General features: G+C 37.8%; 2 protein-coding genes across 3 annotated transcripts in view; one reads left to right on the top strand and one right to left on the bottom strand.

Moving 5' to 3' along the window:
• Positions 1 to 2,318: 2,318 nt before the first annotated feature.
• On the bottom strand, positions 2,319 to 6,317 carry SOSTDC1 (sclerostin domain containing 1). Its single transcript, XM_042043923.1, has 2 exons — positions 5,856 to 6,317; positions 2,319 to 3,647 (listed from the first exon to the last, which is right to left on the bottom strand). The coding sequence occupies exons 1-2, from the start codon at positions 6,172 to 6,174 to the stop codon at positions 3,232 to 3,234; spliced, it is 735 nt and encodes a 244-aa protein (XP_041899857.1). The 5' UTR covers positions 6,175 to 6,317; the 3' UTR covers positions 2,319 to 3,231.
• LRRC72 (leucine rich repeat containing 72) overlaps positions 3,642 to 23,950 on the top strand; it is a 51,062-nt gene continuing 30,753 nt past the window's right edge. For both annotated transcript variants that reach the window (XM_042043922.1, XM_042043919.1), the window contains exon 1: positions 3,642 to 3,726. The gene's annotated coding sequence lies outside the window, so the exon portion shown is untranslated. The remainder of the gene's footprint in view (positions 3,727 to 23,950) is intronic.

Genomic DNA, 23,950 nt, shown 5'->3' with positions numbered 1-23,950 from the left:
TGAAATGCTTTATAAGAAGTCCTCAGAATTCTGATCTGCCTATATGATTTAACATCACTGAGAGAGTCAACTTCTATATATTTTTGAAGTAATAAATCTAGACTATTTATAGTCTAATTTATGAAAAAAATTATCTAATCTGTCTCTACATTGTACTTTTTCAAAACCTTTACATACTTCTTGTATCTATTTGACTCAATACTTTAGGTGAAAATTTTAGCATGTTTGTCTTTCCTTTTTAACTCTGAAGCAAACTTAAAATGTATTATATTTAAAATTATTTCAGTTTAAGCAGTACTATTTCACTGAGTCTTTGAGAAACTTTAGTGTCCTCCAGAAGAGTCACTGTCCCCTCTCCACTGAGTCACTGTCCTCCACAAGAGCAATGGCCCATATCCTGCCCACTGCAACTTTACATGTTGAAGATTTTCCAAAAGAAACTAATTAGATGTACTTGTATAATGTCTTTTGTCTTGATCCTTGGATAGACCCCTGTGAGTTCACATGTAACAGGATGAAACAGAAAGCAGATTGTTTAGGCCACATTGAAGCATTCAGAGCTACAAGCTGCATCACAGAGTAACATTATTCCTTCAGAAAATTCTATATGAACAGATTTCTAGTGCTGCTTCCCTGCAGATCTCTCCCACAAAAGGCCCCTCATGGCCAAAGAAGAGATCTTAGCTAACTCAGGCAGCACATCAAAGTTAAGTTGCTGCTGATGGACACAGCTCCTGCTGGCTTCCCTCATGTTCCCCCAAATATGCCGGACGTAGAGATGGGCCCTGTGGTCTTTCTACAGCATGTCCAGCAAAATTTCACAAAGTCATTTTAGCAGAAGTGTGTCAGATTATTCGCCTTTGAGTAGTTCTGTGTAAAAAGGCAATATAGAAGTTATAATCTCTATTTCTAAATGCAAACTCCTGTCAAATGTATATTTTGTTCCTACAGTCCAACTTCACTGACTGCAGAAGAGTTATGAGCAAGATATGCAGTTTTTTTCACCATTCTTATTTCTGGAAGTTAAGCACAGAACAGGTAGGGCAGCTTTACTGATTTTTAGTGACTATTGGCCTTGAAATTGGTTAAATTTTGGTCCGTTATCTCAATCTTTTGTGCTTTATCATCTTGAATAAGTAGCTGGATAACAATTTAAGAATAGATAGATGTTTGGCATTTGGGAAAAATTCTTCTGTCATGAAATGATTGAACGAGACTATAATGTCTGTTAAAATAAAAAAATAATAAATCTGTGAGTCTGCTGGACTGATATGCCTAGAAGCAATGTAATTTCAGTTCTCTCCCTGCTAACTCCTTTATTTATCATCTCTCCTTTTATGCTTAAAAGAAGCACCTTTAAGATCAGAGAATTTAAGTATAAATGGTCTCTGGTCTCATCATTTTAATATTTTCACAGTCACAAAACTGAATTTGAAACAACTAGGTCATTAATGCAATGGGGTTTTTTAACTGTGCTATCATGTGGATCACTTAAAATTTAATTTAAAAGTATATATCTCTTTTACATATGGCAAATTTTAAAGTGAATTCTTGCAAGTAACTTTGAGGAAAAATCATTGCATTTTGTCGATAAAATTTAGGATTCAGTAAGTCAAGTCAGGCAGCAGCAGTGATTTTCAAACAGTTCTTAATGACCAAGATCTCTGCCAAGAACTTCATGATGAATCTTTTGGAATTAAAATGCAAAATAGGATGAGATAAAAAAAAAGTCAAAGAGAGCTTGTGTGAGACCTTATCAGGCACTCTCCTCTTCTGTAATTTTTACTTTGGGTTCAAATGGATTGTAAAAGTTAATGATTTAAGAACAGCAGAATCCCATGGTGGAATCTTGCCCGGTGTTTAAATATAGCTTGAAAGATTAAGAACAGGTGATTCATGGCACTATGTGTTGAAAGGTAGATTAATTACTAATTTTCTGATACATTCTATAAGAATTTGTGGATAAATGTGCCGGACTCTGTTGGTTCTGTGGAAAAAATGAAACCATATGTAATTTATACCATTATTCTGACTTGATCATCACTAATGAAAAGAAAAAAAATGGTGATGTCTCACTAGCTTGTAAAACTTCTCAAACATACACTTCTTCTGAAATGTAGAGCTTGAGAATTGTTAAATAAGAACCTGGCTTGGACCAATAAGCACCATCTGTTAAACGGTCATATAAGATTTTTATATCCAGAAAGATTGTTTCAATGTTAAATTTCATGGATAGACTTTTTAAAACCAAATAATCTCCCTTTTTTTAAGTATTGTGACTGGTTAAAATGTGTGCATTTTCATAGAGAGCCAGACAATACAGTTTTTTAGCAGTGTTTATTTTTTGTAAAAAAAAAAAAAGAAACCAATGAATTTGAAAGGAAGTCATATTTGTCTTTTGATTGCACACTTTTTAAACAAAAATAATACAGGGTGAAGAACGAAAAATACAGTTTTTATGTTGCTATGTCAAAATAACACCTAAGTCTATGAATGTTCAAAATTAAAATATATATACCAAGAATGCTAAAATGTCTATTTTACATTATCTACAAAATGTATGTTCTAATCCAGCCCCAAATCATAGGAAAATACTTTGATACATATGAAAAGCTATAAACATAAGGAAATTTTGAAGGGATATAACACACATAAAAGCTCATTAAATAATTACAACAACAAATAAATACTTTGTTCAGCTTTACTTTTTGATTGCTGCCATGCATATTTTAATTTTTGGTATACTGAGATAAGAGAAAGGTGAGCATGCAAAGCACTTTTTTTTAGAATTAATCTGAAAGCAGATACAAGGTGGTGTATTTTTAAGCTGTTGTCAGAAGATCATAAAACATGATATAAAAGGCAATAGATGTGATAACTGTTCTCAGGAAAACACACAAGAAAGCATCATTTTACAAAATTGACTTCAGTGAATACTCTTGGCAAATTTTCTTTTCTTCCATGGCTGGAGAAAATGTAAAAGTTTATAGTGTGGTTTTGGAAGGCTTGTATTATTCCCCATCTTGAGCATTTGGAAAATCATCCAGAAGGTCCATATGCTGAGAATGCCCCTTTTGATTTTGGTCAAAGCAGTAAGCATGGAGTGTCAACTGAGAACACAGCAATGGCAGACTTGTCTTTAAGCAGTCAGAATGGTAAAGCAAATGGTTACAGGTGAGTTCAATTTTGGCACAAGGAGAGAGAGATGAGAGAGCAGAGAATGTCTGACTTCTAACTTGTACTATGCTTGCTGGATTTACTGGCTCTTTTCCTTTCTTTGTGGTGCTGGATGGGTTTTGCTTGAGAGGTTCCCTCGAAGTTGTGGCTGGACTCATTGTGCTGCCTGGTGTATCGCTTGCACTTGCAGGCCGTGACCACAGTTATTTTGTAGGTTCTTATACTTCCATCCTGGCACTGAAGCTGGATCCTCTGAGTGCGAGTTTTGTCATTGACACACCTCCACTCTTGCGAGCTCCGCCTGCTCCAGTACTTGGTTCCGTAACCTCCTCCAATCCAGTTGGGGAGCAGTGGCAAAGGGAGGCATTCACCAGCACACACCAGTTCCTTCAGGGGATTAATGCTGGTGCACTGGCCATCTGAGATGTACTTGGTAGATCTCAGTTCTCGACAACCAACTTGAACGCGATCTGCAGAATGCACAGAACAAGAAACATTGATATTCAGAATGGAGTGATTTCCTTAACCAGTCATTTTCACATTAATCAGGTATGTTTTGCAGAAGTTAAAGTAGGCTGTAATCTTTACAGGGCATCTCTTTACTGTTGTGTCCCCCATCACAAGGGCCTCAAGTGCTGATGGTATCTCTGGATAATACCACAGCATAAAAAAATCCTAATGACATGCACTTCAGCAGTTGTGGTAGAAGAGGCAATTTTATTCTCTATCCTTCTTCTCAGGGACATACCTTTTAGAAGAGGAAAAAATGCCCCAAGGGAAGAAATGTTTCCTGCTTGTTCTTAGTCTAGGGAATCTGCTCTGTGATATTTATAACAATCATGTTGGATCATTAGCAAGGGGGAAAACAGTGCTTTGGAAACAGCTGAAGTGTTTTTAAATGAATTTCAAATAGTGTGTTTCTTCTCATTCCATGGTTACAGTGGACTGAGTCTCCCATGAACTCTGCAGCTCCAAGCAGACACTGCAGAAGTGGTAACAGCTGAAGTTACCACAGAATGGGGTTCTGTCTATGAATGATTAGCAGTAACAATTTCAGAGGGGTCGTTTTGCCCTCAAGAGAACACCATCTTTGTAACTGTAGTAGTGTGTATATTATATGTAACATAGAGGATCCTGCAAATTCTCTCAGGCAGCTGACAGACTCAACATGCAGAGCTTCTCATACAGGCATGTTTGTACCCGTCTATATGTGCAGCTCTGCACCCTGCAATAAACACAACTGTTTATTTCAGTAATTACACTTTGAAATAAACGCCCACAGTGTGCTTAATTTTAATAAGCAATCTTTACTGGCTGTGCTCTCCCTCTTTCCGAAGGACAATTACGGCACAGATTCTACACACAATGCAATTAACTAACGCTTTTAAAATAGAAGTAATTACTAGAAACATTTCAGAGTGAATCATAAAAGGCTTTGAAGGTGCATCTACATATCACAGCTACAGGCTGCTTCTGTTTCTACTTGGATTTTTGGAAGCAAGTTCTGAACTGAGGCACTGCGTTAAGATTGCTTCACCCTGTCCTCTGTGTCTCAGGGTGGGCAGGCAGAGGGACTGTAAATCTGCAGGCTGATCCTAGGGACTATTGACAGGGCTGCTCTAATGCCTGCTTTGCAGAAAAGATTGAAACCTGCCTTCTGGCAGCTGCACTCAGGAATGTACCTGGAAGCAGCTGGTCACAGCTCTAAGTTTGTCTTTCCTTCTGTTTTTCTGTCTTCCCTGGCTCAGCTTTTCACCAGTGACAGCTCAGTGACAATGAATACCTACTGGGCTGTTCCAGTAATCTCATAATGATGAGATGTTTCCTGTGCATTTAAACCCTTAGCATTCATAGAAGCTGACACACCTGGCTTAGCTGAAAGGTACTGGTGTCACTTGTTACCTTCACTTTCTAGGGATGACTCTATTTTTATCAAGTTGCTGTGGGTTGATGTGCATGTGTTTCTCTATTTGGATTTCTTTCATTTTAAGAAGGGGGAAGGAGGGAACAGATAAAGTCAGCAGGTTTCCAGATCTGCACGTATCTGACATATATACATAAAACTCAGAAGGGAAAGACTGGATATAAAAAAGGCAAGTTAGAGCAGAGATCATAGGTAAATTACGAGCTGATTTGTTTACTTTTGCTGGAGGTGTTAAGCGGGTAAGTGCTAAAGCAGGAAGTAAAACTAAACAGCGGGAACAAAATTCAGAGCTTTTTATTGCACTTGAAAAGTAGCCCAGACACCTCCCCTGCCCGCAGTTGGAGGTGAGTTAAAAAAGAGAGCGCTCTGGAAATGCCTCTCTCCTTTTCCTTTATCTCGCTTCCCTGCCGGATAACCCATAAACCCTGCATTCCTGGATGAACCTCCCTCAGGAAGTAACCTGCCCGAGAGAGCCGGTCCTACAGGACTTCCCAGCACGGGGGTGGGAGGGCGGCTGGCTCGGGGGCCGCCCGGCGAGGCAGATCCCGGCCGGGAACCAGCAGCATCTCCCCGTGGCCCGGCTTCCCCCAGGCGCCGGTTCTCTGGAGCGCCGCGCTCGGGCAGGGGGGTGGGGGGGCCGGGGCGCTGCCACGGGATGCGCAGCTCCGAGGGGCTCCGCTCCCGCTCCCGGGGCCGGGCCAGGCGGGGCTGCCGCCCAGGGCTGCGGTGGAAGTGCCGCCGGTGGGATACTCACTGTTACGGTCGGATCCAGTGCTGGTGTAGTGCCTGCCTCCGTTCCTAGCTTGATTCAATGTACTGTTGCTGCTTGGGCTCGCCGCAGCGGGTTTAACAACGTGGGAATAAAGTATCTCTGTGGCATCGTTCTTGAAAGCCAAGGAGCTTCTCGTGAAGATGCAAGCCAGGAGAAAGCCATAGAAGTGAATGGCAGGGAGAAGCATGGCTGGTTCAGTCTCTGTCTGACAGAGCTGGATGAAATCTTTTCCTTCTGCTTCTTCTGTGTAACTGAAATTGCTCTTGAAGCTTTCCTTTATATATTCAGAGAGGTTTGGCATTCATTCAGGTGTAAAGTTGTGGATAGCTTCAGAATGAAAACCCACAAAAGGGGTGGGGTCCCTACATGAGCTGCGAAGACCTTTCACCAATAGGAGAGAAGCCTGCAGTAAAGGAGGAGTTAGATGCACTAATTGCAGGATTCCTATTTGGGGCTTTAGAGGGTATCAGAAAACTCTTAGGCACCAGCACGCAGCAGCATTCGGGCTGAGACCTAGAGACTGCCGGCTCTACCCTGCCATTCCCTATGGTCCTGCGTGCCTGGCACTTTCGCGTGATGTGACTAACACAGCGTCAGAACGAGTCTCTCCTGCCCCTTCTATGCAAAGTTAGGTACCCTCTTCTCAAACTGAGCTGATAGGATGCATCTATAAGGATGCAAAAATTTATAGAACTTACAGAAGACTGCTAGTTACACAAATACTGTCTGCAATATGCCAAGATAATTTAAAAAAATATTGTGAATAATTTAAATCTGCCTCTAGATGCTTTAAATTATGCAGCTTTGATCAACAGGGAGTACTGCAAGAGAAAGTACTTGGTTTAGGGGAATATTCTCTCCCTGGTGTGCAGAGTTATAAGTATGTATTTCTGTATCACCACACATAAAAAGTATCTCCTCTAGGCTCCTTAGTACAAACATATCCATATTCGTAGCCTCTCACCATGTTCATTCACCAAAGTAGTCTTTTTTAGTTTTGTACATTGCCTAGAGCATTCTTATATTTTAATGTATTATTTCATGTGATAAAGGAAACAAAGAGAACACATGCAAATCTTTTTTCAAAATTTCAGGAAAATAATCCTTACTTTGACATACTATTTTATTGTGTCACACACTTACTTGATTTTACATAAAATTACATGGCCCAGATACACACACCAGTGTAAACTGGGATTTACCACTAGGCCAATGCTTGTCTGCATCATGGTGAATGCTCTATAGATTTTCAATATAAATAAAACAGCGATCAACACTGAAGACTCTAGTGTTCTAACTAGAAACTAACCTTCTTCCTGAGAAAAATTACAGCCTTGCAGAAGGCCATACTATGTAAAGGTTAGACTCTAATCTCACATTCTCTGTAACTGAGTTGATATCTAAAGTCACACTGGATTTTATTGCTGTAATAAAATCAGAACTGGAACACAGGTTAGTTACATCTACTGCCAGGATCAAAATCTCATTCATTCAGGGAAGACAACTTTGTTTCACCCTAGTCACAAGCAGACATTTGTCTATATCAGCAACACTTTCCTCTTGGATCACTAAGAAAGTTATCCTGGATTTCAGCAGGAGTAAGGACAGATCCACAGTGAGTGCCACACTGATAGCTTTTGCTTAAAAGACGCAGGAAAAACAGGAGTGTTGCAAGGTGAAGTGAGTTTTACTGGCAGAGCTGTGTGTGGGGAAGTTGAGTTGATTGCCTGCATCTATTATGACTAGCCCAACCCAGTTCTGGAATAACAAGAATGTTGCAAGGCAGAGTGAGATCTTTCAGAGGAGTAATGTATGGAGGAGTGGGATCACTGCTAGCCCCTTACAAAACTCCAAGTTCCACTCTCATGGAACATCTAATCTAACCACAGAAGCAAAGACAGGCATTTTACCGTCCCTTAAAAAAAAAAAAAAAAATTCTTAAGCAAATGATCAAAAAAGATATGTACATTACAGGTCATTAATATTTGAGCTTTTTTTTTTTCAACAGCAGTGAACCTTGTTGATGTTCAAGTCCTACTTCATTTTTTCTCATATTCACAGATCATACAGATCTTTACACATCTCACCTTCCCTGCAGGATAGTCTCTGTGCTGAACTGAGCCACTGTAATTAAAAGCATGGAACCAATTTTTCAGTTATCCACAGTACCTGTGTATACCAGTCAGGAGACCTCTTCCTAGTAGAGAGATTTCCCCACATTAGACAAGACTTAAGAAAGTCAGAAGTTTCCTTGTGAGCTGTTTTCTTTGAAATAAGGCATATAATCTTCTCACAGGGAAAATGAATGGGACTTTGGAGTCGTTATAGGGCTGGGTCTACAAGGAGCTTGCTAGGCCTCAACCTTTTCAGGTTTCAATGAAAGTTAATAATCATCCTTTCAAATTTAGTCTACACGAAACCATTAAGTTTGTCACGTACATCTCTTGGTCTTGTCACTTGGAGAAGGAAGACCTCAAGAAAAGCTCCTTACAGCCTTTGTAAAGGAAAAGGTTGGCCCTGAATTTGCCGTAGGAAAGATAATACAGATTACCTCATTTGTTTTTTTCTGAGCACTAGACACAGAGTAGACATTATTTTATTTTTACTTTTATTTTCCACTTGTTACAAATATTATATGAAAATATTGTGATTTCAGTTTCTTGGTCAGTACTGTCAGCCTCCCTGCTTTGACAGGTAAGCAGGCTTCTGAGGAGTTTGTCAGTTAATTTGATTTATACTTTCTTTATCAAACCTAGAGATTGCAGTCTTTCACTTTTTCTGAGTCTCCCTGAGAGAGATTGGAAGTTGCTTGAAGGAATTCTGATCAGAAAAATTTGGTTATTCTTTCTCAGTGAACTTCAGAATCAAAAGGTGTTTCTTGCTTAGCTCAGAATGAGTTCCCAGACTTAAAATATATTTTGCTATCATTAGTTAGATGTTGTGATAAGTTCTCAAAGGTGAAGGCTCTAATCCTTGTAGCCTCCAAAATAGACTTATACAATGTATAGTCTGTTCTCATTCTAGTCAAATTCGATGTCTTGTGTAGAACATTGCTCTGCTTAATCTGTAATATTGGCCATAAGGAATACATTACACAAGGTCTTTGAAGTCTGTACTGGCTTCCTTTTTGCCTCCGGGCATAACTCAGGATGTTCTTATTGATCTATAAAACTCTATGTGCTTTGAGTCCTAGGCAATAAATTCTCTCTCCTTTATCTTCCATTATGATGCTTAAGATCAGCCAGGGCATACTGACTATACCTGAGTGTCTGGAGAGGTTGAATGCTCAGTATGAAGGGTCCAGGAGTCTGGATTTCACTACTCCCAAGGATACACGAGAGCTTTGTTCTGCTTCTTGGCATGGTGTAAAGGCCCTTGTTTAGTCAGATGCTTGAAAAGTGACTGTGGAGAAGGCACAGGGCAGAAACCCATTAACTAGATTAATTTAAATGTTTGTACATGTACCCAGGAATAAAGTGCTACATATAACTGCATGCTTTTTTCAACTTAACTGCTCCTCCTATCTTAACAGCCTTGCTTCTGAGTGAACCTTAAACACAGTGGTAAAGCCATCCATCACTCTTCAGAGAGAATGGTATCCAGAGTTATCTGCACCTTAAATCTTGCATTTTCCATTTTCTGTGATGGAAAAACCACACTCTCTCAATGTATGTGGAATAATATAAGGCACACGTTCCGTAAAGATCCCAAAAGAGAATTCCCTTCTTTGTGGTCATTTATAAGTCTGTCAGGATCCCATTCTCCATGTTTCTTAGACACTCTAATGATGTCCAAAGGGCAAAGTTTTGTGCAGAGTGCACACACCTGTCTAGCAGCACAAAACAGCCACAGGGAACAGAAGAGTATGCACTGACAAGTACAAATGACTTCCAGAGAGCCTTGCGAACCACATGATCACTGAACATGCACAAAAAAAAGAAGGAATTCTCAAGTTTTCATAAAACATAGGCCTGCTCTGTTTTAATAATGACAGAAAAAGGCCACAAGTAGAATGAAGGCATCATGGAAAGAAAGGTTCAAAATTTGGGTTTGTATTTTTATTGTTAGTTCCAAGAAGAAGACCATTAGAGCACTGCACTTCTATCTTGTTCCAAAGCCAGATACTTTGAGAGTAAGCACAGGCTCAGATAAATGACTGCAAAAAATAAATTGACATTTATTACTTTGCACCTTAAAACAGAAATGACTGTCAGGCTATTTTCTGTTAAGCAATAAGTATATTAGTAATGTACTTCAAAGGTGCATAAAACGTGATTTGGAGCTTGATAAGAGAACTTGTCTGAAAGTGAGGTAAAATGGTAATAAACGCAACTGTTGAGAACTTGTAAGCTGTTGTGCAACAAGTTAGCATAGTTTTAAAGCTCATACAGAAAACTTGTCCAAGAACCAAGATACCCTCCCATGCTGCAAATTCTAAAACCAAAGATTTTTTGAATACTGAGGTTTTTATGTACTGACACTTTTTCATTTTTTAGCAAATTACACTTGAGAGATTCAATGGAAAACATAACATATATTCTCATTAATAAGAATGACTAATTAGTTCTGATTTCGGTCTTCTTCATCTCCCGTAGATGCCATATTACAGTTTTATTTTTTTCTGCTTGCTCTTATACATAACACAGACGGAATAATTTAGGTCAAACTGTGGCTTCAAAGGAGGTAATTTATCACTTTTATCAAAAAAGACATTAAATAGACTGAAAAGGGAGAAATATCTTTTTTTGTTTTTTTAAGTTCTAGGAAAATTTACAGTAGAGTGAAGAACTCTTCTTGAACATTTGCAGTAAGATTTTAAGACAAGTTTGAAGACAATGTGGCTTATCATCCAAAATGTATTTTATGATTTCTGCATGCGTTGAAGAAGAAAGAGTAACAAAACATTTTACAAATGAAAAAAAAAAAAAAGAATAACAGCCTGTCCATTTGTGATAACATTTTCAGAAACTCTTAGATGACACTGAAATGTTACACTTCTATTTTAAGGAAATTTAGGGCAGGAAAGATGGATTTTTTTTTTTTAACTACACATAGACACTGAAGTCAACTGGACTTTGGTATCTACATACTTTGTAAAGTGTTGCCCTAAGGAGTGAAAGTCCTATTGATTTTCAGTGAGCAAGTCACTTAAATGCTTTTGAAAATTTTACCCTCAGGTTAAAATTCTGAAACTCCTACTCAATGTTAAATAGGCAAAGTCCCATCAGCAGTCCCCAGTTGCAAATAAAACAGAAACTGAGTAAAGGTTTTGAAGTCTGACTTGTTTCTTTATGTGTAATTAACTGAACTCTTAATATATCACTATGTTTCAGTAAACTGCTTTGTGTTTCTAATTATGTGGTCTGAACTGATTACAGTGTATTTAAAAAATGCACACTACTACAAACCAGCTAAGAAAATCTGGCACCATGTCAGGATTTCCTAGGCAAACACTTGCCAAACCTGTTGTTAGATCCAAAGTCATAATTTAAAAACAAGCCTACAAGGTATCTGGAAGAAGATCCCTCTTTCCTTCCTTCTGCTCCATCTCCCACTCCCTTTACAAGGAAATCACTTTACGTTATCAAAACAGAACAGTTACTGACATTTGTCTCCTGGTAGGAAACTTATCCCTGCTAGTTCAGATTTTAGATTTGACTAGTGCACATTCTTGCTAAAGAAAAAAGTTGCCTTCACCAAGAATGATAGTGTCCAAATTCTTCAATCAGATAAACATGCACAACTCCCTGCTGAAATTAAGGAAGTTCCTGAGGGCAAAACCTGGCCCCAAATTAGAATTTTAATAACTGTAATACTGTGTAATCCTTTCCCTGCCAAGAGACAGAAATGGCCCATCCTGCACAACAAATTCACAGATTTACCACACACTCAGTATCAGGGCTTCACTTTTAACCCATGAACCACAATGTAATTGATCAAAGTGTATAGAGCTTATTTTGTTAAAATTAATCCGTCCAATATTATGATGCATGTGTACAGTTCTGAGAAGTTCTTATTTGCACATGTGGGATCTCCTATAATCCAGCAAATGTTTTCACATTATCACCCCAGACACAGTTTTAAACAAATCTGTCTCTGTCTCAAAGGATCTATCTTGATGTGTTGGTTTTTACTCTCGGCTATGGAGAGTATTTCCTTCTTACCAGAAGTTAGTTTCAGTCATCTAATTCTCTTTTAAGTCCCAAACTGTTTCATGCAATAAAGGAATGAATCAGTCTAAATGAAATTAAGACCAAGAACCAAGTATCATCTGACTACACAGACACTACAGCCCATTCCAGACTTCCTTTCCAGCAATTTTAATTACCTTGAATTCACATGTAAAAAGAAAACATAACAGGAAGAGCTGATTGTGAGCTCAGTGGAATGCTCTAGAATCTCTTTTAGAATTACATTTTTACTGAACTAAAGCTTAGTAAAACTTACTCTGACTACAATACAACCTTAACTAATAGGGTGGCAAAATCCACACAGAGAGTCAAGTTTCCAAAATTCTAAGGCTAAGTGCCTAATAGTTTTTAGGCATTTTTACAGTGAGAACATTTCGTTGTTGCAGTTGAGTCATGTCACTCACAAATATAATACAGAGAAACACATGCGCAGTCTGTTTGGTGAAGAGTGTGAAAAATGTTATTGACATGAAGTTGAGAGGTGGGAATGAATATTCAGTACATTCCACCCATTCCCCAGGTTCTATGTAAAATTTAATATCAAAACACTTCAGGGAAGAACAAGAACAGCAATTCTTTGCAGCCATAAATGTCAAGATTTCAAAATCTTTTCTTCAATCCAAGTCAGAAAAAAATCTTCACATTCTGAAACTCCTTACAGAAGAAACTTCAGAGAAAGAAAAAAATCTAACCAGATGTTACTATTTTTATTTTTTCTTTGATTAATCTTGACTTTTAATAGTGGCAGTTCAACAGCAGTAGGATAATCCCTGCCTTAGGTTTTAAAGGATTATTTATCTCATTTTATCTAAGCTTAGAAGTTACTTAGTATGCCTTCATGGTAATAAGTAATTATTAGCTGTATTTGCTTAATCACAGAATTTTAAGCAAAACAATCTTCTAGCCTGAAGTGCAGTGGGATTTCAGTTTTCATCTAATGCTCTATATATCTATATGATCACAACAGATTAGCACTTTGAATTAAAATGTAGTTAAAGTTATATGGTTACAAAACAACGAGGCTGCTGTCAGCAGAGATAATCAGCAATGATTATTTTAAAATTACTTCTCTGAAGACTAGACTTTGTCCATACTGCTCAAAACTGGCCATAACAGTACCTCTTGTCACTGTTGCACCTCACATCGCTGTCCAGGAACTAAATAGGCTCAGCAACAAATGCATGTTACCCAATATTCAAAACCTTGCCACTATTTATGCCTGTAACCTTCAGGCAATGAAGACATTCTTTTTCCAATGCAAAGCATGGTTGTTGTGAGTGACATTTATTTTGGGACTTCAGTCTTTAGTCTTTGGAATGACAAACTGGTTTAGATGACTTATAAACAGTATTCAAGAGAGGAAATGAAAGAACATTCTGTTTGTTCACTTGGCCTTTCTGCAATTCTTCAAAGCTTTTCAAAGAGTTGCTTTTCTAAAATGTATCCTAGCATGGAAACGTTAGACAAATAAAGCTTTCATAACTGTCAACATCTGAGTTTGTTTTTCAGGAGGAATATTTCCAATAAATTTTCACGGTGAAGAAAACCAGAGTAGTGTCCTTCCTTCTTGGAGTTTTCATCTAAAATGTAGCTCTCATCTCACATATTCATGCCTGCCTGATTAGAACAACAAAAAATTTTTACTGTAAATGGAAAATCCTGCAGGTGAAAATCCCTGGCCTGATTCTTCCGTGATGGTAACCAGACTGGCCTCCTGAAAGTCTTGGAGATTTCCTTTGTAGAGCTGGATATATCAAGCCACCTCGGTATGAACAGCCAGTAAGAGACGGTATTTTGTTTAATTTTTGTTTTTCTCATTACATGCTACCTTTGCTACCTCTTAGGAGGGTAGGATGATGAAATCTTGTCTTCCAGCCTCCCTTCAGAGTTTTGCATCCCAGATGCTCATTTCCATCCACCTCTTGCACAGCTGAATGGAATTAGCGCCCCATGCCGACTCCCTCCTTTTTTTTTTCTATTGCAAACTCTGGCAAGCTGTTGGATCATGAGAGGTGTGATAACAACAATTCCCGTGTCTGCCCCCCTGGCTCCTCTGCGCGGGAAGCACATTTAGCAACCAAGAGAGGAGACAGAGGACTGGGAGCGTATCTCTCCAGAGATTTTTTTGCACTATTGAATTTTCAAGGAAGGAAAAGCATTTGAAGTACCTATAAAAGCTGCATACTTGCACAATGTCAAGAAAGAGCCAGTAGATCAGGAAGGTCCAGGAGGTAATCTGGGGACAAATGTTATAAATTTGGAATTCTGAGGAGATTCTCTTAACTAGTAGGTGGCAATGCATTTTGCACCCATTTATACAAAATAATTTGTGAAAAAGAATTTTACAAATTTCTAGGATTCATGAAAGTACCTTTTGCTGTAGAGCTCCTCACAACAGTGAAGCACCATATCTATGATAGCTTTCTTACTTTACGCAAATCACATAAAGGAAAACTAGTTAAAAATTGCTTCTATATGTTTAAGAAGTTATAGCATAATTTTTTTATTTTATAGGTGTAGAGGATGTCAGTAAATGTTATAGCTCAAATGCCTACCTGAAATGTGAAGTTTTGCCCACTCTAGCTGATACAAAGTTTCACATCTGCTTCTTACTTGAACTGTTCCACATTTACAAATGTAGCCTTTTATAAATTGTGCATAGAATAGATCTCTTTTGCTCCTTCTAACAAATAATATAGAGAACAGAAAAGAGGATCTCTTACGCAGAATAAAGTGTTTTGTTCTGGTCAACCCAATCCATAATTCTTGTCAACATAGTATCAGTATAAGGTCTATTAAAAAAAGAAACCCTAAAACTGAAGTGCTGGAGCCAATTTATTCATTAATGACTTTCTCTGTTTTAAAGTGAGGAAAGTTGATGTTTTATTACTATTAATTCAGTCAACAAGTATAAACAAAAATGAAAGGATATGATGGTTACTAAGGACAGAGGAATGTATGGTAATGAATTTTATTGTACATTCTAGAAAACACCTTCAAAAATAAACTGTTTAAGTTAGGTAATTTGTTTTCTAAACTGTCACAAGGAAGAGCCACGCATGCTTTTTGCTTCAGCATTAGGGATCCAATCTGAACCTTGCTGAAGTCAATGGAAATCCTTCAATCATCTCACAGGGAGTTGTGTTTAGAGCCTCCATGCAGTAAAACACTCACCAAGAGAGGAGCTGGCCAAGTTCTGATAATCTGTGTTCCGAGCGTGCACTTTAAAATAACCCAAAACATCTTTCCAGTAGGTGGCACATGAGATTTCAGAGTCTACAATGTAAATACAGCAATGGCATGTCACCACCAGCCCAGAAAGCTCTTACATAACCAGTTTGGACTCAAAGGCCAATATGAATTTTAACTGTCTATAGGCAGCAATCAGTATGGTCTTTTTACTGGCTTTTGCTTAATTAGCATTAGATTCACATTTCCATGTTAAAAAGAAACATCATATTTATGAATGGCATGGTTATAAAAATTTTGATTTATCCAGCTTGTTAAAATAGTTTATATCTTTTCAGTGTTTCCATTACTTAATGTTTATTACTAGTGTCAGTGCACTTGTGCTAATTATGTGATGGCAGTCCTTCCCAAGCACTCATTCCAAACATCTGAGGCAGGATTTTTTTCATTCTTCCTGATAGAAGTGTAGTCTGCTTTGAGGTCATTAGTGAATGTATCATATCCTTCCCCCCAATCTGCATTTCTTCCTATGGACATTCAACACTGAGGCTCCAATTTGAACCTCATGCCACATGCAGTAATGCCACTATAAAAAATCTGGGACTGTCCTTGAAAGAGAGGCTTGGGAATCCTCCCATTTCCATTTGGGTCCTTTTTGTATTACTAACTGTTCTTTATTTTGATACAATAGGTAATGTAGCAGTGACTTAATACCACGTCACCATTTAAGACTTATCACACTTTGTGAGACTACAATACCTGAAAGAACTTGAAAATATCTTAATTATCCCACACAGAAAGATTAAAGGAAGAAGACAGGCCCAGGAATACAGAGGGTGCTTAATATAATCATACTTCAGGATTACTCTTGGTTATTAAGGTCCTTTTTGGCTAGAGGTGTTGCAGAGGATTGAAGTCATTCATTGTTTGCCTTATTACCTTCAGCAAAACATCTGAGGAGCAGGAACACTGAGTTTGCTCTCCAAATCTAACCTTCAGCTTTGTGGCACACATAATCTTTGCATGGTAAAAGTTCAGACTGTATCTTGAACCTTAATTGGTTTGGGCTCCAGCATCAAAAGATGGCGGTGTACTTGAAAATATCTCATTAATCTAATCACATTATTTTGGGACCATTACAATGCTTTTTATGTCCAGGATTTGCATCTCTACTGTCAGGCATGTGTGGATCTTGAGAAATATTCTCAAGACCTAACTCTCCCATAATTCACACCACAGACCCTTAAACTAATACCGAGGCGTTATTTAGACGAGTGCCAGGAGGTGAAAAAACTCTCACTACACTCAGAAACACTGATTATACTCAGTGGCTTTGTGTGGGCCAGGCTTTTGTTCAGGCAGCCTGCCTGGCCTGCGCCCAGGCAAAATCAATCATAGTAATGGTTCATCAGCTAGTACTGGGGAGGTTGGTTTTCTTTGTAACAGTGTAAATTATTTAAAACCAAGCTGTGAGTGGGCTATGTATGAAAGTAGAGATGGAAAAATTGTGGGACGTGTGGCTTAGGGTGCCCATATGTGCAGTCAAACCCACTTTTCAGTTTGTAGTCTAGACATGGCCTTATGGCTCGGATTTGGCAATACTGAACCTCACGGAGATGAAAGTAGGGTTTAATACCCTAAGGCAGATAGATTGGAATGTGGAGAAAACCTAATAATGCAGGTTACTTTAATGTCTGCAGTATGACTGTGGTCAATCCCTCTCTTTTAAATGGGGAGGGGGAATTTCATGTCATCAAAATTTGGCAGGTACAATTCAAGACAAATAGTTTGAATCTCTAGTGAGTGTGGTTTGGAAATAAAATTAAAGTTTCTAATAAATTCCTGTAAATTTTCTTTCCGAATGTTCAGCTAAACACAGCTTCTCTCTTGGAAGCAGCTGTAATAATAAAATATTTTACATTTATAAAGTGCTTTTCATCCCAAAAAGTCCCAACAGACTTTGCAAACTGCATTCAATCAAAATCACCTAAATATGACTAAAGCGCATGGGGAGCAACAACCAGACATGGAGGCACAACGCATACCTTGGACCACAGGAGCTTCAGCCATGAACACTAGACTAAAATTCCACCACCATTGAAAGAATAATACAGTTTTTGTTTACATGAAATGGCCAGGACCCTGGATTTTTCAAAATACTCAGTTGATTGTAAACTTTACCAGTCCACTAAGTACCTGGGAAGGCAGAAGCAGTGAAATTATTTGGTTGGGATTTGGATACTACAAGTCTGTGTGTCTTAAAACTAATGCTTAGAGTGTTAGGCTTTCCTTGACAGATATATCTGGATATAAATGTTTTGCATGCAGATGAGACAGTTGTCAGGTACAAAGCCTTAGTGAGGCTGCAGACAAGCAAAAGCCCTTTCTTACAGGGGACTGAACTGAACGTTGCTAGTATTCATTTGCCAGATTGGTATGCTCTGCTAGAAATAAAAAATACTAGACATAGCAGAAACTTAGAAAGAAAAGAAGTACTTCATGCAAGCAACTGATATAGGAAGTAATATTGGGTGAATGTATATATTAGAATCAGGAGCTTTTTCGTGAGAGTGGAATTAAAATGAAGGATATAGTGAGTGCTCTTTTTGTTCACTTACAGATGTGGCATTGTATTTTGGCATCAAGCATGTTGGAAGATGGAAAAATGCTTGACACAAGTCAGGACTGAAATGTCTGCTTCTTTAGAAGCAGGAACTCTCACACAGTTCAACTGCAATTGTGCATAAGCAAGGCAGGATCTAGCTTGCTGAAGAGTAGCTTGAAATGCTGAAATGCATTAGTTAAGGCTAGAAAAGTAAAGGATTTAGTAAATGGCATTAGAAATACTAAATCAAATTGAAACTGCACTTTTGCGTATTGAGGCAAAAGTCTCAAGAAACTAAAAATGTATTTCACCCAAAGAAACAGATTTTTGGTTTATATACTCCATGCTACTTACTCCTGAGAAAGGGCCAGTCCTTATCCAAGCACTTTATGTAAATTATCAATAGAACACTTATGGACAAAACACAACACATATGGTACAGATGATAAACACGTATATAAAACATTTTAAAACGTACATTTTCTTCTTCCCTTTCAAATTGTAAACTATAATCTACATACTTTCTTTTTTCTTTCTTTCTTTTTGTTTTTTTTTTTTAATGAGATTTTGGAAGAATGTTCTTAAAATTGGACCAACTTCATTTTAAAAGAAAGTCATGATTACAATTGATGTTGCTTTTTGGGACCTATTATTCATTGAAACTTTTTTTAGCTTTCCACACATGGTGTACTGGCCAAGCTGTGTATGTTGCTCTGTGCCACAAACTGTAAAGTCTTTAACAGTATAGCTTTTCTTTCAGGGATAACTCTTTAGAAAAACAGAAGAAAAGTACTCTTTTTTAAAGTGTATGGAATGCAAACTTTTCTTGTTTCTGAGTTTGTGTTTGTAGGAGAAACATAAAAAAAGGAAAATTGATGTTGGATTAGGTCTTTAAAAGAGCCAAAGGAAATCAGCTGTCCACTTTAATTTGTTCTCAAGGATGGTTTCTTTTCTATCAGCTGGACATTTTTCTGAAAAAGACAGTCACTAAAGTAAAGCACTATTTTTCATTAGAGTACAAGAATATGAGACTATGAAAGCCACAAAAATATATGTAAATTATTAATTCTAAAGGCTACAGATATGGCAAAATACTTGGCCTACACATGAAAAGTATTCAAATGTTATTTGTTACTCTTTTTAAAATGGAAGTGTAAACAGAGCATAGATCCAATTTTACTTCATTTCTCAAGGCTTTTTTAAGATTGGAGGGCCAGGGGAGATTGCCAGGTGATTTTATAAAATACATCCAAGTTCTTCTGTACCAAACTTCATTACCTGTATTTGACTAAAGCATGTGTTTCAGAAAGACACTGAAATGTGAAGGAAGACCCCTTCAGAGATGTGTAGTCCATCCCTTCTGCTAATTTGAATGTTCTCCCTTGTTATTAAGAATATATATCTTATCTGTAGCCTGAAGGTTTGGGATTTCATTTTTTGGCCATGAAGAATTCCTGGCTATATTACCTAGAACTTCCCCTTGTAAAGGTACAGGCAGTGCCTTTACAGTGATCTCAGCGATCTCTAAGTCTTCTTTTATTTCTCTCATTTATCACTGTTCAGTCTCTCAAACAATGCCAAGCTACTCAGCTGAACACAAAGGAGTTATTTTTGTCTCTAAGATTATGGTATGAGGCCTGCTATACACAGAGTACAAAACATCAAGGCATTCATGACAAAAACCTAATATAAGAACAGTGCCATCAAATTCTGAGCAGTGTTAGAGTGAAGAATACCTTGATAAAAACAGTTACATCTGTCTCTACCTTTTATAAGCTTTGCTTCATTATGCAAATAGGTACCTCTAGAAAATGAATTAGTTGAGGTGGACCCCCCTTGCCTCTCTTTGGGTTCTTTAAAAGATCATATAACAAGAACTCGGCCTGTTTCAGGCTGGTTGCTAATTTTTCACTGGGTGCTGGTAATTTGTACCTCTGCACAGTCCAATTATGCATTCTTTCTAGAATAATCTTGCAGTAGAAATTCCAGATTCATTAGACTGAAATGTACTAGTTTATGAATTAGTTATACAGACATTATCTTCGATTCTAAAGCTGTGCACAAATTGGGAAGTTGGTGCTTTCGTGGACATAAAACAAACGTGTTCCTAGAACTTGTGGGATGAAGGTTGGTGTCATTTGATGTGAATTGGGAGGAAGGTTACATGTTCAGGCGAGTACTGTGGTTTCAGACCAAAATTTCCATCCCCTAGAGGTATTTCTTCTGTATTTCATCAGGCAAACTCATGAATCTGCAGAAGGCCTTAGCAATTATACTGATGCCCCACATACCAGTGGAGTGCGACAGTCCAGGTGCACACCAAGGAATAAAGGCAGTGAATGCTGACATTTTAAACCATGTAAGGGTACATATAATTGCTCCTCATGTTTCATAAGTGCTATAGAAGTCACTGAGAAGTAAAAAAACCCCTTCTACTAATAAACAAGGATCTAACACAAAGATAGGAAACTAATTAGAAAATCAGAGACAGAATATAGTGAATAAAAGGATGGAGCATACTATTAAATAGGGTGCCAAGTAGCTGCACATCAACACTAATCACTTTATACCAAATTAGGAGCTCTACCTCAACCATTTCATAGAAATCTTATGACTTAAATCCAAAAGAAGTGTGAGTTCTTGGGCCTTTCTTCTTTTTTTTTTCTTTCTTTCTTTTCATGTAACTATTATTTATTTGTCATTCTGGGCCAGTTCTCTACATAGGAGGTCACGCCCCACAAATCATGCTGCTTGAGAAATGGCTAAAAGATGGACAAGGCCAAGGCATAGAGCTGTGCTGGGGGAATGTCTGTTGGGAAAACTGCACAGGGCAGGAGCAGAGGGAGGCCATGAAACAGTGAATCCACCTCCTGAGCCATGATAACTCCAGAACCTACCTCCCTCCTCATCCAAAGCAGAAGCTGGAGAGTACACCAGGAAAAGAAACACTGATGCTCTTCAAAGTTAACTAAATCAATCACAACTGTGAGTGTGGGATCTACATGGTATGGAGTCAACCTTTTTTTTAATCATGACTATGTATCTACTTGTCCAACAGAGAAATTGCCTTTGGCAAAAGTTTAGTTTAGTGTCATATACATAATGAACCACACACTACAAGAACCATAGATTCTATTTTTATTTTCTATTTGGTTTTTCCTGACTTACTGTTTTGCTAGTAGGGAATTTAAAGTGATATGGTATTCTTTCATAAACACAACCAGATTGCACTCAAATATACACCTACATCCCCATTCAGCACAAAACCTTAAATTCTCATCTTGTGGTTTTCTGTGAAATCTTTTCAGTCTGTCACATTTCCTTTCCCTATTGTTACTACAGGCTCCATGGGGTACCACAAGTGAAGATTCACCAGAATGCTCTATTGTAAGATCTTTCTTTTGTGCTGGCTTTTGTCCTGGCAGGAGATAAACCATCTCCTTCACTCTGTCTGGGACACAGATGGGTATGGGCAACATTCTTCCACTATTGAGTCATTAATCAAAAGGATCTATTTTTCCCCTTTTTAGTGGCCTTCCTTTTTCAAAATTTTGTCATTGAGTAGACTGTTAAATATTTTATATTTATATAAGCCTGATCTTTTCCTAAACCAGCTTGAATTGATTAACTTAGTGTCAATATTCTCTAAACCATGCAGAATTTCTTCAGTTCTAATAAAATATGGACACTTGAGATCTTCCTGACTCCACTGCTTGTTGAAAGATGAAAATGGGCAAAATGTAATGCAGCAATAAAGAGCACTGTTTACCATGGGTTTTTTTCCAGATGTGGCAGTGTGATAAACTGTAAAATTTGTCCTTGAGCATTCAAGTATCAAAAAATGTTTGTGATTTTCAAGAATCTGCTGTTGGTATTTGTGAAAGCACACAACTGTTCCTTATTCCTTCAGGTGGGTCCTAAGGGCTATGTTGTGGGCCATCCATAAGGCCCACACGTACTTAAAACAAATGTTTATATTTGCAAGAAAATACAGAATCTTGTACTATAAAATTTGGTTTTGCTCAGATATCTTACAGTTTCATAGCCATATTTAGTCTCATGCTAAAGGTAAGAAGCAGTATTCTGATGAAAATCCTTCACAAGTATGTCCTCTAAGTACCTCAGACTATCAAAGGCTTTTGTGCTTAAAGTATTGAAATGTAACTAATTGCAAATGTTTATGATACCCACGACAGCATTTAACCACTGACATTTTGGCCTGTGCTTCTGCAGCATTTATCATGCTTTTATCCACATCATAAAACAATCTCAAAGCATAGAAACCAGGTAGCTTCTAGACAAGATTGATCTAGAAGATATGCTCCAAAAGCACACCTAATGTTCTCCAGCCACACGTCCAGGCTATCTATCTATCTATCTATCTATCTATCTATCTATCCATCTATCTATCTATCTATCTATCTACCTATCTATCTATCTAACTATCCCAGAAACACCTTCCCAAATCCTGTGTGATGTGGCTGTTAAGTTCTCAGAACTGACTCATGCCATAAATGCTTTGCCATTAGCCTGCACTACTTACTAAAGTAGACATCATTCACGTGGCTCACCTCAACCTATCTGCAGAGCAGAGATTACCTAGATGGGCTTTGTGAATCTGACTGGAAATTTCAGCCCATCCAGCAAAGTGAACTGCAAAATGGAAACACAACTGGGGCAGGCTCTTCTATGCTCGAGGATTCATTGCATGTACCTGAGGTATGTAATGTAGTAGCTAAGTAAAAAGCCCTGGATCAAAACTTTTCTCCTTAGTCAGAGTCCAGAACAATTAATTTCTAGAATATGCTTTTTTTTTGCCCCCATGGTGTAATAGGATGAATGTTTTGAGATATTTCCTTAGAAGCAGGGTATTCTACTGAATTTCCCAGCAGCAAAAAAAAAAACTTTGAAGAAGAATTTTGAAGACAGCATTATTGACAATGTATGTTATACATTTGCCTGAAAAATGCATTTTGTCTGCTATGTTTGTATTTCTCATGAAGCATGCAAAGAGAGAGATAGGGTGTCTTTTTTGATACAAGAAAAAAATGGAGACAGAATCTCATCTGTGTATAATTATAGCTGATGTGCTGAAAATTTGCAGATCTATTGTGAGCTCATCCTCAGCAAAACCTCACACAATCCCCCCTTTTTGTGCCAACAAATGAGTTAAATAGCTTGGACTTTTCCACATTGCAGCAGTGTTGGGAAACATTACCAACACCACTATGTTTCTAAAGAGGTGTAATACATTTCTGTATGCTGGTTTTTAGGTTAAGTTTGGCTGTAAATTTGTAAGCACATGCAACCATGTAGTACTTTCCCATTATATGATACAATAAAGAATCTTAAAATACACAAGCTATATATTTAAAACAAAGTAACCACAAATTCTTACAATTCAGAAAGCAGCAGTATTCCTGTAAAGGGAGGACATAATTTACTGAACTTATTTTTACTAGGCAAGCCCAATTTTTACTTTTATGAGGTCAAGATAAGTAACATGGATGTCCTAAGTTATTTTAACAACAAACTGCACTATTCAAGCTTTACATTCACTTTTAGGATTAGTAATGCCTATCAGATTGTTCCTTGCATTTACCTAAAGCTCTCAATTTAATTTTAAGAATGTAAGAAAGGTTTTATTGGTTCAGACCAATGGTCTATCCAGCCAACTTTTCTGTCTTCAGAAGTAGCAATAGGAAAAGCTATTCAGTGATTAACAAACCCAGCTCTTCTCAGAGGCCCATTCCTCTTTCTTTTGCCATGATACACCACTGTTGCGTCAGGGTAGCCAGAGGTACATCCTCACCCTATTGTGGTATTTTCCATCCATTTGTCTAATTCCTTTTGGAACCTCTCGATGCCCTGAAATCCCCCGTGATGGCAAGTGCCAGAAGTACACTACTTTGTGTCTAAATAAATGCATTTTTTAGATTTGGTTCAGGCTGATATTCTACAATTTTCAAGTTGTCAAATTATAGGATAGAATGAACAGAAATTTTACTTCTACCTTATCCAGAATTCTCATTATGTCATCACTTCTCTTCCCCGCCTTTTCCTTTCACTGCTGAAGACTCCCAATCTTTTTA

Source organism: Corvus kubaryi, unplaced genomic scaffold, assembly GCF_017639235.1.
Source record: "Corvus kubaryi isolate FWS band 111438036 unplaced genomic scaffold, C.kubaryi_AGA036_p1.0 37398, whole genome shotgun sequence".
NCBI lineage: Eukaryota > Metazoa > Chordata > Aves > Passeriformes > Corvidae > Corvus > Corvus kubaryi.
This window is presented reverse-complemented; position numbering and strand designations above follow the sequence as displayed.

Excerpts from the sequence above, each read along its gene's own strand:
- SOSTDC1 (XM_042043923.1), bottom strand. The coding sequence starts at position 6,174 with ATGCCAAACCTCTCTGAATATATAAAGGAAAGCTTCAAGAGCAATTTC. Across the intron at positions 3,648-5,855 it reads CACTGGATCCGACCGTAACA|ATCGCGTTCAAGTTGGTTGT; the intron begins GTGAGTATCCCA and ends TGCATTCTGCAG.